This window comes from Anopheles marshallii, chromosome 2 (assembly GCF_943734725.1).
Source record: "Anopheles marshallii chromosome 2, idAnoMarsDA_429_01, whole genome shotgun sequence".
Taxonomy (NCBI): domain Eukaryota; kingdom Metazoa; phylum Arthropoda; class Insecta; order Diptera; family Culicidae; genus Anopheles; species Anopheles marshallii.
In genome coordinates this window covers 10,508,709-10,522,266 of record NC_071326.1, presented here as the reverse complement: position 1 = coordinate 10,522,266, position 13,558 = coordinate 10,508,709, and the positions used below count along the sequence as shown (strand labels likewise).

At 47.2% G+C, this 13,558-nt stretch overlaps 1 protein-coding gene across 1 annotated transcript in view; it reads right to left on the bottom strand.

Annotated features, from left to right (window-relative positions):
- LOC128709583 (homeobox protein cut) overlaps positions 1 to 13,558 on the bottom strand; it is a 164,527-nt gene that overhangs the window by 81,043 nt on the left and 69,926 nt on the right. The window contains exon 2 of the mRNA XM_053804589.1: positions 8,119 to 8,907. Coding sequence (XP_053660564.1) covers positions 8,119 to 8,907 — 789 coding nt within the window. The remainder of the gene's footprint in view (positions 1 to 8,118; positions 8,908 to 13,558) is intronic.

Below are 13,558 nucleotides of genomic sequence, written 5' to 3'. Positions count from 1 at the left end.
GGAAAAATCGTCGAAGATCGACGCACATTGGTCGGAAATCAGCACCCATTTTCTCGAATACAAACGATCACCTTTCGACCCAAAATTAGATTGATCTCTTACCATGCCAAACTAGGGTTAAAAATGGAACTGCCAAAGGTTAAACTGTTTTCTTACCAAGGAATTGTGAAATTCGAAGCAGCATGAATCATTTGCGGCTGGCGCCACTAAAGCAAATCGGGACACTAGTTTGAGGAGGGATTTAATCGTTTGAGGTTAAATTTTGCTTTCGCTTCTCCCCACAAACCGATGAGGGGACGCGTTCGATAAAATCGACCACCTCGCGTACACTCGAGAAATGCACCGTAATAAATCAACTTGCATGCAATTGAACGAAAACGGGGCGCCTTTTGCTTGCGTACGGGTGTGTATGTCTGTGTGTATGTTTGTGTCATGTTGTGTGCTGTGTGTCACATAGTAAGGAAAAATGTGGAATGTCCTTGCTGTTGTAGCGTTTTAAGTGTGCTCGCTCGCTCCACGCGATTGTTGATAATTTATTCCACCTCGTCAATTCACCCGATCCGGGTTTCGGTTGGGCTCGATCGAAGATGGTGGAAGCAGTTCACCATCAGGAGGGGGAGGGTTCTAGTATTATTTGTTAATCACTCACGTGATTCTATCTGGCGCGCACACCGGTGACGCGAACGGAAAGTTTTTCCTTTGCCACGATCAAATCACAAACGATTTCCGTACGAGCGGCATAAGGAAGGAAATGGAAAAGTCCTCGCAACTCGTGGAACGCATTCTGGCAAAACAAACGCTAAACCAAGGGGCCAAAGAGCTAAACAAAATAAAAAAAGGTCGACACACACACGCACGCTGATATGCGCCAATGACGGTGGCATTTAATCGAAGTCAAACTTCAAAGACGAACCCTGGGGCGGGAGCGAAGCGAGTGGCAGTTTAAACCGTTTGATCCAATTCTTCGGTAATTTGTTGTTGGAGGCAAACGCGTCACCCAACCCAGCCCCGTGCGGTTCCTTCATCGGTACCGTAGGGTGGCACCACTTTGCACCCTTTGCCACATTGCACCCATCCCCGGTGGCAAACCGCGGATAAACACACCGAAAAACATTTGCATATAAATTTCAACTTTCTTCTGATAAGAACTTTTTATTTTTATTACCTTTCATTTCTCCCACCGAGAATGGCGCGGCTCAATATCGCACGGGGGACTGTCCCGGTTGACGAAAACCCCTGTGCGGCAGCTGAGGGCGAACAAATGAGCGCGTGAACAAGGAGTTTCGATTCGATTCGGTTTTATAATTTGTTCCGTTGGGTCGAAGTTGACGTGGAATTTCGCTCCTTTCTGCTTTGTTTCTTCTGTGGTAAAAACCTCAACGACAAACGATATTTTATCAATAAAAACATTTTCACCCAGTTATGCGGCGGTGGGTACAAACATTGGGATAATGGGCTTTACCCGGTTCGCTCCTTCGCGTCGAAAAGGACAAAGCGAAACGATTGAGTTTTTAATTCGATCAAATGCTAATGCCTTGTCATTGGAACACGGGGGAACCACGCAGCGAACGGCTGGCCCATTTACACACGCGGTCTGGCAGTGAAAGGCCGTGAAAACTTTCATCGAGTCATCCATTAGCGGGAACGCAGCTGCGGATTGCGGATTTAGTCCGCGTTCGTTCCCCGCAGTCCGTCCATTGGAAAACTCCGGCATCCCTGCTCCGGCAAATGGAAACAAATCGAAAACAATCGCAAAACCTCGAAACGATCGACTGCACCATGGGTTTGGTGGGGTAATGAATGCGACACACGGTTTTCCACGTCCCCCCACCACAAGTGGAAAGTGCCAGCGGGTGGGTGCCCGATGCGAGGGTGCAAAAGTGACATTGCTCCGGCGTGTTGATGAAGGAACTGGTGGGTGGATTGTTTGATTATATGGTTAACTTGTACCGGGTCTTTTATTTTTTTTTTGTTTTGGTTATGCCGCATACTTTGGAAGGCGTATGATACCGTTCTACCACCGTTCATTCCAAACCTACTCCGGCTGGCTGCCGGTAATGTTGGTGGTCGATTCGAGCGATTCGAACGATTCGGAACAGAGTGCGCTCGCGGTGGCAGTCGACCGCTGCGATGGGAGGGCGGAAAACAGCACCGATGCTATAAATATACCGAAAGTATGTTTTGTTTTGACACTTACGAAATTTCGACTATTTTATCCGAGCCTTAGCCTTTCTCGCCCGGTGCGAATGGTGTGGAACAGTGGGTAGGCGATGAGTTCTGCCCTTTTTGCATTTCGTTACTCCAAAGTGCACCACCCAGCGTGCAGCTTGCTCTCGGTGGCGTCTTTTTTGGTGCAAGGCGAAAGGAAAACTCTTCCACCCAATCTTGGAGTGTGGGTTTTCCAGCTCACAAGAGCATTCCTTCGCTACCATACGCCCACCCATTTCGAAAGCATTTGCTTGCGTTGCGTTTAATGAAGTCGGTTTTGCCATTTGAGAAGTAGAAATTTCTTCTTGTCTAACCCGCTTTAGGGTTGTGTGGTGCAGGGGTAGTTGCAATGGATCTTCATACAAAAAGTAATTTAAAAATATCTTTTCCTCAAGGACTTACAGATATAGAAAAAAAGTGTTTACAAATGCAACTATGTCTGTGCTTGGTTGATCAACAAGATATGGCAGTCAATTTGTGTTACGGTCGTGTTCGTTAATTTCCCTCAACCAAACGTGAATTAGCTGCTCTAGCTGATATTTATAGTTTACATATTGTTTTGTCATTACTGCATAATTCATGCAGCTAAACCACGACAAGCCGGGCTGCTTCATCTGCAGCCAAAAAAGAATGGATATCGTTCGCGCAGCCACGAACGCGCGGCAGTGGGGTCCTGACGGTGGTGATGTTGTTGAACAAAATGAGCATATTGCCAATTCTCTAACACACACACACACACCCCGGGTCTCACTGTAACGGCATCCGAAGACGACGAGCTTGGATGCTCCCAACGGAAAAAACGTAAAGAAAGCAAGAAAACCCCAGGAAGAACGGAAACGATACGACGCGGTGCACGATGATGGTATCGTGTAGCTCATTTCTCACTTTCATTGCGCAGTGAGGAGATGCAGAAGATCGTTCATCGTTTCGGTTCTTTTTTTCCAGGAGGTTTGGAAAGACAACATGAACACAAAGAACCGATGCCTCCTGTTTCTGGCCACCCAGTGCACGGTGTGTCTATCGGTGTGTTTGGTTCAGCTGCTTAAGGCTCAGCGAACTCGTGTAGCGCCACCAGTAGTGCACTGTCTCTAAATAGCTTTGGGGAAAAGGATTCTTTCCAACCGGTAGCAGTCGAATAATCGATGAAAAGCGGGAAAAACGAGGCATGGCACTGCGGGAAAATGTGTCTACCGAACGGATTGAATCTATTGTGTATTGAATGTTTAAATGCTTTCAACTAAAGAAGTGCAAGAAACTGGGCCCTTTTTGCAGAGGGTAGAATGCAATTCCGTTCGTGTAAACTGGAGACTCCTTTAAACGCTTTCACGGCAAACACGGTAAAAGAAAACCCCCATCAGGATAAGGAGCCCGTCTTAGTCGCTTCTCTGCAGCGTGCCGTACGAAAACGCTCGCTGGCACAACCATACGCTGCACGGAGGGAAAATTTACATGCTAATAGGGCGCAAAACATTCCTCACACGAACTCTAGCCGCTCGTTCCAGGCCGACTTGCCCGCTGTCAGCAGCGCGGATCGCACACACCCGTGCTGGTGTTCGTGTTCGGTTGCACCAAGTGAAAATGTGTTTCCCCTCGTCGGTGGTGTGGAAATTTAATGAAATAAAATAGAAACACACGTTGCAGGTTTTTACCCGTATCGCCCCGCTTACCAGCAACTGCTCGACCAGCCGGCTACCATTAGTTCAAAAAGCCACATGGAGGCGCCTGGTGGCAGTTAAGCACGGTGGTGTGCCTGTAAAACTGGATTCAATAAATGTCGTAAATAAACGATTATTACCTCCAACCTGCCGGCACGGAAGCGACCCAATATCGTGTGTCGAATTCCTCGGCAAATCAATCGACCCATGCGGCTCATTATAATCCACCCATAAACCGCACCGGCTCCCGGGTTTCGTTGGGCTCCGTTTGCTTCGGTTGTTAGGCGAAAAAAGGCGAATGGTTGTTTTAAGGGATACCACAACCACAAAATCACCTTGGCTTTTGGCAGGAACTGGAAGGATGCCAAACGGCACAATCGCCGTACCCAGAGGGGTATCAAATTCTTTAAATATTTTCGTGGGTTTTTATGATCCTTTCATGTACCGGGGGGGAAGAAAAAAACCAACGGCAACTCCTTCTGACTTCGACACTTGCTGAATCGGAGGGGTTTGTTCGAACATCCCTTCACGGATGCTTTTCTTCCGTGCGGGGTTGCTCCTCAACCGAAAAAAGAAAATCTTTAATGGGGTTTCGGGTTGCGGAAGCTTGTTTTTACGATGGTTTATAGATCAATTTCGAATTTTACACCTTTCGTTGAATGGTTTTGGATCGTTTGGTTTTTTCATCCCTCGGTTTGGCTTTTTTGCTCAGATCGACGAAAAGCGACCTCATACCCAATGCTGGTCCAGTTCGGGAAACTTTTCCGCCCAGACGCCTTTAGACGCCGGAGCTCGATGGGAAAACAAACAGCTTATGAAGTTATTACCACGTGTTTCCTCAACGTTTCCCGAGGCCAAGAATTGTGTGTGTTTTTTTTCCTATACCTATCATGTTTTCCCACTCTTTACAAAATCAGCAACCCCCCGAAAAGGGAAGCCCCAAATCCATCACGCCGAACCGTGGCCAAACAAGTCCGTAAACAAGATAATAACTTATTGACAAACCATCGCCGTTTTACGAACGTGCCAGACCGAGGAAAACCCGTGGGAAACTGATATCCTATGAGCAGAAGACACCGAGCGGAGTAAGAATAGGAAGAGGGAGGACAGAAAAAAACGGGCCCGGGAAATTGGATATTGTTTATTTTCCTTCGGTGAACCAACCGACACCGAAAAAAGGGAAAGCCAAAGGATTTTCCTCGGCATGCTCTGGGGCGGATGGAGATGTTTCGGGGCGTGAAAATCGTTCCATCGCCAACAAATCAACTGGAAAACTCGTCATCGTCGGATGCCGTGAGTAACTTTTTTGCAAAAGGTGAAAAGTCCTCTCATTTTCTACGTTCGTTGTTTATTGATACACGAAACCTTTCAAAAAGGTCCATTTTACGTAGAGCAACAAAAAATTCTTATAATAGAAACGATTGGAAAAAAAATCTTTCGGAAAAGTCCCATCAAATAAGTTTGCTATTTGGGGAAGGAAAATTTTATCCCCAAACTGAACGCACGGTGCGGATGCAAATGATTTGCCCAAGTGTCGTTTGCGGTTCGTATGACCTTTCGTTTGACAGAAGAATAGCAACCTACAACGGACCAAAGAGTAACTGTCGGAAGAAAATGTTTTCAATATTCTCCCCAATTTGGAGCCTTTGATCCTTCGGGTGGAAAATAAGGCGATAAATCACCCCCTGGAAATCTTCGACACCAAAAGATGCCCGGCATCATGCCTGGTGGCAGGACTTCCCTAGGCAGCATAAAAAAAGAGCGGTCTACGAAAAACCGGAAGCAATCCCGAAAAGAAAGGCAAGCAACCGTTCATCGTAAGTAAACAAACAAACTCACCCTCCCGCACGTTTAAGGAAGGCTAGTGGCCGGTCAAAGGCGAACTTTGCCGGTCAAACTTCCATCACCTTTTGAGGATGGCCTTTTGCTTCCGACCGTGTATACACGGGGTCCAATACCCGAACGGAACCACAAGAATCGGACGGCAGAGTGTCTTGGGTTTGGTCGATAAGTGGATTTACGAGTGTATCTTACTAATTCCTCAAGTGGCCACACCAACACCCTCCCGACCAAAAAACCCCGGCTGCCATCGTTGTAGACCGTCTTCATTAGCTGTAGGGTCGGGTGAAAGTGTGAAAAGCAGGATACACCCCGAACCGGGAGTACTTGCGATATTCGTCCGCCTTGCTCTCCCAGGGAAAAGTTGCCTCCTTATGGTCCGTGATTGGAAAACGAGAATCAACAAGCGATTTTTATCGACTCGTTTGCGGAACTCCCTTTTTGGCTGGCGTGCGTTAGTGTTGTATTTCTTTTCTTCGCAATTCGCCTAGCACCAGGGCATCTTCTTATCACACGATTGGCGTTCGAAAGAGAAAAAATCGTGCAGAAAGGAAACAAAAAAATCCTCCCTCATGACAATAAAAAACCCAAACCCATCGAAGGGCCGCATGGTACAATGACATGAAAACATTCGATTCACAAGATTCGATTCGCCACAATGAAGAGATTATTTGAAGGCAAACGCGCGGGAGCACGGGAAGGATGTTTGGTTTGGCCATACTTTGTGCCTCCGGATACACGTTCCACCAGCTCGGGGGGAAGTATCGTCGGTATCTGGGCCACCTAAGGAAGTAAGCTGTTATGACACGCACAAACGACATTCATTGAAGGGTGCGCGTTGCGTTTCTTTTTATGATTCTTTCTAGCTCCTTTCAGTCGGGAACATGGGAGGAAATTCGGAACGCAAGACAATATCTCCCCACTTTGGCAAACCTGAACCGTCAATCAGGGGATGGTTTTTTTTTTGTCAAGGGAGAAGCAGCATGAGATTCTTTTTGTGGAAAAACAAGCGAAAAAAAAAACGGGAAAACTCCGCGCCCTGCGTACATTCTTTGGAAAACTCGTAAACGGATCCTTGGCGTAAGAAGTAAACGAACCACACAGAACAAAAAAAAACGCACTCTCTCTCTCTCAATCACCAACACCCGTGGCCACAAAAGCGAAATTCAATGAATTGTGTATAAATTATGTAATAAAAAACCGATTGTATTGTTATTTGAAACATTTTGGATTGGAGTTTTTTGTCCTTTTTTTTGTGGCAGTTTTGTTGTGTGGCTGGTGTTTGGTTGTTTTTTTTATGTTTTGCTATTTCTTGTTGCTCTCCGTACATTTATGTTATACTTTCACGGGGATCGTGGGTTTGAGGAGTGAAAAAAAAAAGGATGTTTTGTGCGAACTTTTACTCTTTAATAACTATGTTGTAACGTTACTCCCTTCCAAACTGGTACACTCCACACCATACCGAACACTCTATTGATCTTTGTTTCTTGTGGTCAACCCAAGGACCGGACCGAAAAAAAACCGGCACTTTATTCTAGAAGCAGGGGTAAGAAAACTCTTTTCCTCCATTCATTTGTTACATTTTGCCGTTGGTTTTTTTTTGTCTTGTTTGTGGTTCACTTTCCACCAATTCCGATCCTTTGAATTGTTTTCCATCCCTCAATGCCACCCCATTCCCCCCCTTGGACATCGCAATTTGAAGGAATAAAAAAGTTTTTCATTATTTTTCAGCAAATATAAATCAAAAGCTTGTTTTTCCTCCGGTGGTAGCTACCCACCCCCACCCGGCCACAGGACTGCAGCTGGTTTGGGTCCCAGGATTCCCGTGACCACCCGTGGGATGTATGAGGGTATGAGATCGTTGTCGGGGAGTTTTTTTCTCGCTTCCTTTATCCTTCCTTTCTATCACAATGGCATAAAAGATATGGGGCGCGAGTTCCAATGGACGCAAAAATACACAAAAAAATGCTTCCCGACCAAAGATTTAATTAAAAAATGTGGTGAAATTAATCAAAGAGATGTTGTTTTTTTTTTGCTATTCTCGGGCTCATCTTCGACGAAAAGGGTATGGATCCATCTAGCGGACACGGAATCCCGTTGGCGGCTCGATAAAATCAAGAATTGTTTCTTGGATCCATATCACCGGAGGGGTTTCATTGTAGTTCTTGGAAATGTAAAAGAAAAAAAAACAGGCCCAACTCAATAGTCCATGTTTTTTTCTTTTTCGCCCTGGGTCTCGTTTCCAAGCAAATGAATCCTTAATTTCGTTACGTTTTTTTTTTTGTAAATTATTCATCCAGAAATTATGCGCTGATTACAATGCAAACGCGATTCTATCGAGTACTGTTGATAATGTAATGTTTTCTTCACTCGTTTCCACTTGTCACCGAGAGTCATAACTTATCCATAGACTTACCTCACGATCCTTGGCTGAAAGTTCCTCGGTTAGCGATCTCGTCCTGCTGTCCAGCATGGGATCCTTGTTGGGCGATTCCGCCTCACCGCCGCTCGCACAGTTCGTGTCGTTTGAATTGTTCAGCTTTTCACTGCTTCCCTTGTGGCACTCACTGACACCCGTCCGAGCACTACTGCTGCTCAGTTCCTCCGGCGCGTAACCCTCCTTCGTCCTGCCCTTTGACTGTAACGCACTCGCACTTTCACAGTCCATCTTCTCCGTGCTCGGGGCCGGTGGCGATCGTGTGGGCGATCGGTTGCTACTGTTGTGATTGTTGTTACTGCTCGCGAGGCAGTTGTTGTTGATGGTGTGCGCTAGTGCGGCCAGCTCTTGCTGCACCTTGCGATCGATCTCCGGCGTGCGGGAGCGCGTGCCTACCGTCATCGGTGACCGTGATCCTCCGAGGGGCTTTTCGCTCGGACTGTGCGCCCCGTCCGGACGGTGGATGCTGCCGGTCTCGGAGACTGGCGTGGTTGAGGGCGATGGTGGCGCGATGCCATTCTGTTGGACGATCATCGGCGACGATGACGTCGGTGGTGTCGGAGACGTCGACGCGGCCAGTGGCAGGGATGTTGGCAGTGTCGGGGTGGAAAGCGATGGCGGTGGTGGAGGTGCCGTGACGTCCATATCGTTACCGTCGTTATTGTTGACGCTGTTGCTAACGTTGTTATTGTTGTTGCTGACTCCGCGGTCCGTGGTCGACAGTTTCTCCTTGAGCGAGTTTACCTCCTTTTCCGCCAACGTGGCACGCTGTAATGGAATTGCGGGAGGGGGTGGGAGAGAAAAAAAGTAAAACATTACTGCATCGTGGAAGATTTTTTTCTGGTTTGGTTGGGCTTTCGCCGCGTAAAGAATTAAAATCGTTTCAACACCGCAGCGTTTAGCAGTTATCTGCAGCTCGATTCCTGTGTCCTTCGCACCCGCGACAGGACTTCCCTCTCCTTCATCTACACCCGGTACCAGTGTCCTTCGAATGTTCTTGAAAAGATTTAAATTAATCGCATCGAATAAAACCCCGCATAACGGCTTACGTTTGCCGGACCAAACGTGCCAACACGTATGCGGCCATTAAATGGCCGTCGGTGTACCAGTCCGTCAATTTGTGTTAAATTGAATTTTTACGATTCTCCGTACTGCTGGTTTCACCTTCACGCACGTCTTTTCGAGCAACAAATGCGTCCATCCTTTGCGTAAACACGTGGGACGTCGTATTGTTTTTGCCGTGATTTGATGTTTGTGTTCTTCCGCACGTAAGCAAGGCCAGCTCTTCCACGAAGGCATATCACACCGACTTATCTTGTGGGTGCCTAGCCGATGCTGCTTACTATTCGGGGGGCGAAAACCTCGCATTCAAAACTGACAACTCATGACATCTAATGCATCTGTTTGGGTTCTTTTTTTTTTGCAAAAAACAGATTCGATTTGGAACTGAATGTTTCAAAGTTGAACTTCAAAGCGAACGTATCATTCTATAAACTGCGACATTCATCACGCTGCTGCATCTGAGCGTACTACACATCATTTCCCCACGAACGACCGAAATCGAAGCTAATAGGCTATAAATATCGAATTCCCGAAGCACGCACCACCAAACCAAACGGCAAGCCGGTGGAGCAGGCCGTGTAGAAATGTTGTTGCAAGCGTTTCAACATTTCACTACCCACTTCTTGGTCGGTATCAAAAAGATAGTTGGGCCCCGCTTCACCGACCGGAGGCGCCCCCGGTTCGATTCGGTTCTCGGCAAGATAAATAAACATCGGCCGAAATGCGGCAGTCGGCGCTTCAAAACGCCTAGTCAGGACCGGGCGGAGATGGGCATGGACGCCTCGGACGGGCAACACAAATTTCTCAATCTTCACACACGCCCCAATACATGCCCGAACAAGTGTCGTAGCCCCGGGAGCAACATGGAAAGCAGCAGTTTGGAAGGTCGTCGAACGGTTTCGAGGGAATATTGAACGCGTGAAAATTGATCCAATTAGCAAGATAAACATATGCCGCGTTTCTAAGAAGTGGCTGCAGTGTGTCTTCCCAGTGTGAATATGTGGGCTGTTGTGCATCTCTGGATGATGACGAGCGAACTGGGGAAGCACAGTGCCCTCACCTCGTCCGTACTTAATTAATGTTGCAATTAATATTTTAATCCAGCCCCGGTGTTTGATGCTGGTGTAAGCAGAAATTTTATGTGTGATCTCCGCCTTGTGGCGATCTTGCCGCAGCAGAAGTGCGAATGAATTGAAGGCATTCCGTCCGGCATGATCGATGGCGCAGGAGAAATGTTTCCGATCCACAGCGAACGTAACTGACAGTGACACGTGACTGTGCGCGAGGATCAATCGCGATCGTGAGTGGTTGTTTGTGACAAGATCACTCAAATGAGGAATCTAAACAAGACACGGAGACTGAGCCTGATGCTTTTGACATCTTAAGAGCAGCCGATCCTCTTAAAATAGATCAGTTACATGTGGCCTGATCACCACGGTCATGCTGTGCTATCGATTAGGGTATATTTATTCCACTGGTTATTGGGAAGAAGCGACCTCCAGCGTCTCCGCGGTGCGCACTCCACGCTGGAACGGAACGGAAAAGCGTGTAAAGTAGCGTACTTCCGGTGCGGAACAGCTTACCCAATACATGCGAATGTAAAAATCGCGCCACATGGAGCCATCTGTTTGGCCACCGTTCCGCTTGTTTATACACTTCGGATCGGTATGATTGGGGAATTCTTGCAAACTTCGGATGGGTTTTCTTCCTCCGCTTCGATTCACTCTAAAGGCTACCAACCGCAGAGCGGGGCCAGCGCGGACCACACGAACCGCAGTTTGATTGAAAAACGACTTTTCCACACGAAAACCCCACCGTCGAAAGGCGTGCGATAATTATTTGGATAATTAATGCTGTAATTATAGCTACCATTGCGGGCACCCGGGGTCAATGCGAACAGTGGAAAACAAATACTCGCGCGTCAGATGGGTGAGCGTGTAGCGGTGGCAAGTAATGGCAAGGGGGTTGGGCACCCAAACTGCATTGCACCAGCGTTATGCTATCGTGCATCGCGGTGATGTCTCTAACCGTGATATGATACATCGGTTGCAGCATCATACAATGGGTGCCGTTTTGAATGGTTGATAATTGGATGACAATCTGGCAGTCTTGCGTTTCATTTTCCTTACTTTCCGTTATTTATTAGTTTGATCAAATCTAATACTACTGCTCCGAATGGAAATTCAAAAATAATCTTCTCAGGGTTTTGTTGAATAAATGGATAATACTGCGTCGAGATTGACCGCTGAGCTAAATCCAGAAGGCAAATGGGAAACGTCGGAGTAGCTTTTCCTGTCGGTGTGGGTGGCTTTTATTGAAATTGTTATAAACAAAGCATGTAAAGCATCCAAAACAGACGCGCTTCAGCATCCAATCGTCGGGAGCGAACGTGTATGCTGCCGGATGAGATCACGGACGGAAAAGCGATAATGGCGAAGCGAACGATGATGGTCATAACTTTCAATTTCCATTCGATTTTATTTTCCCAACCCCTCACTGTCCGCTAGCGAATGCGTACGCGCATGCAAATGAACAGATCGGGTGGGCGTATTATGTTGGTGGAAAATCGCGCATTAAACGCACATCGATGAGATGACAATTGGTGGAATCGCTTCGCCCACCACAGCATGAATGGGCCGGAAGTGCACTTCGGGCGAGACCGGTAACGCATTGTCTCGTCTCGGCGCAGTGCAATTGGTCTGCGGTTGACCATTCGCTGCACTTGACAGGGTTTTGCATAAAGCGCAAAACGGAGGGCTTTATGCAGAGAGCGAGAGAGAACGCATAGATGTGAACATGAACCATGAAACGTTAATTGCTGATAAATATCAGTTTTTGTCATCGCCCAGCCAGCACGAGGTCTCCCACCCCATTCCGAAGGTTAAAAGTTCAACGGTTGCTCGATGGTGGGTGGTTTTTTTTCCTCTCCCCAACAGTCATCGGTAGTTCCATCCCGTTTGCGCACCAGCACGCGAAACAGATCGAACAGATTGGTATTGACAACTGTTTCACGGCGACTCGCTGGATGGGGCCTGGGATTGGGGCGGTGGATGCACTTTGCTGCAATTGGAAAGGATGCAGCTCGAGCTGTCTCGTTCGACGCGCCAAGTGGCTTTCTCCCTTACGCGCCCGGTTGCATTTCGATCACCGATACCATCCGATACCGATGGATGCATCGAAGCGAGGCACATGCGCATTTTCCACGGGCGACAACCCGCCGATCGATCGGCACTGCTGCACTCACAGATGGCGATGGTGCGACAAAGGCGAAGATTCGTGTTTCCGTGATGGGGACATTGTGGATGTGGGAAGACTCGGGAAATAAAGGAGGGGGGTCTCTTTAGCGACTTGATCCAATATTTGGAGTTCTACGGACAGATGAACCACAGCTGGAGAACTAACCATGTAACCAGTAACCTCTCGGGCAGAAGAAGTTCCAAGTTGTTCCAATGACATTTGACAGTTTGAAGAACGACATGAAGCAGATGGGAGAGAAACATGCCACCATCGGATACCATTGGAAGGAGGATTGGATGATGCAGATTCATATCGATTTCGAACTAGCAATAATCGAATCTGTCTCAATAGTTTGGAACAATGTTTGACAACAATCTCCCACTCTATTTAGTGTTGCAGCACACGGCCGGCATATAAAAACCCATTTCAAATACTTGGCATTGATCTCGGTGCGGTCTTTCAAGTGCATCAAATCGAATGTAACCGCCATTCATTCATTTATTTCACTGTCCTCAATCTGTCAGTTCGTCTGCGCGTCTGTGGCAATATTAATTTATGCACAGATGCGTTCCAATGGTGAGCATACTCATACGGCCGCCTGCAAAGACCCGGGCGACAGACAAACCGAACCGTTTCGATCGTTCCGAGCGACGGTTCAGCGTTCGGTTTGGCATTTTTTGTTGTTTGCTTCGGTTTGGCATCATTTTCCCATCATTACCATATCGCTTGTTTTTTTTTCTCTTAAATATTATTTTTCATTCATTCACTTACACTTTCCACACCTCGCTCTCCCCTTTTTTGCGTTTCACGTTTCGGGGTACGCTGCGCTCTGGCAGCGCTAAGATCGGAATGATCGCTAAGATGTCGTTTCACTTTTTTTTCATTCATTCCGAACATCTTTCCATTCATTGAAAGAGTTGATGCGCATTCTACGTGGTAGCTTCTTCATGCTCTTCCCAAGCACACACACACACACGCAAACATTCCCGTGAATGAGGGAAAAACGTCATTTCGATTCAATTTCGGTAAGGATCGAGCTTCCTTTTTTTATGTAGCTGTCTTTCGTCGGCCAGATTCGATTTAGATATTTCTCACAGTCGTCTACGTTCGGTCGCGCGCG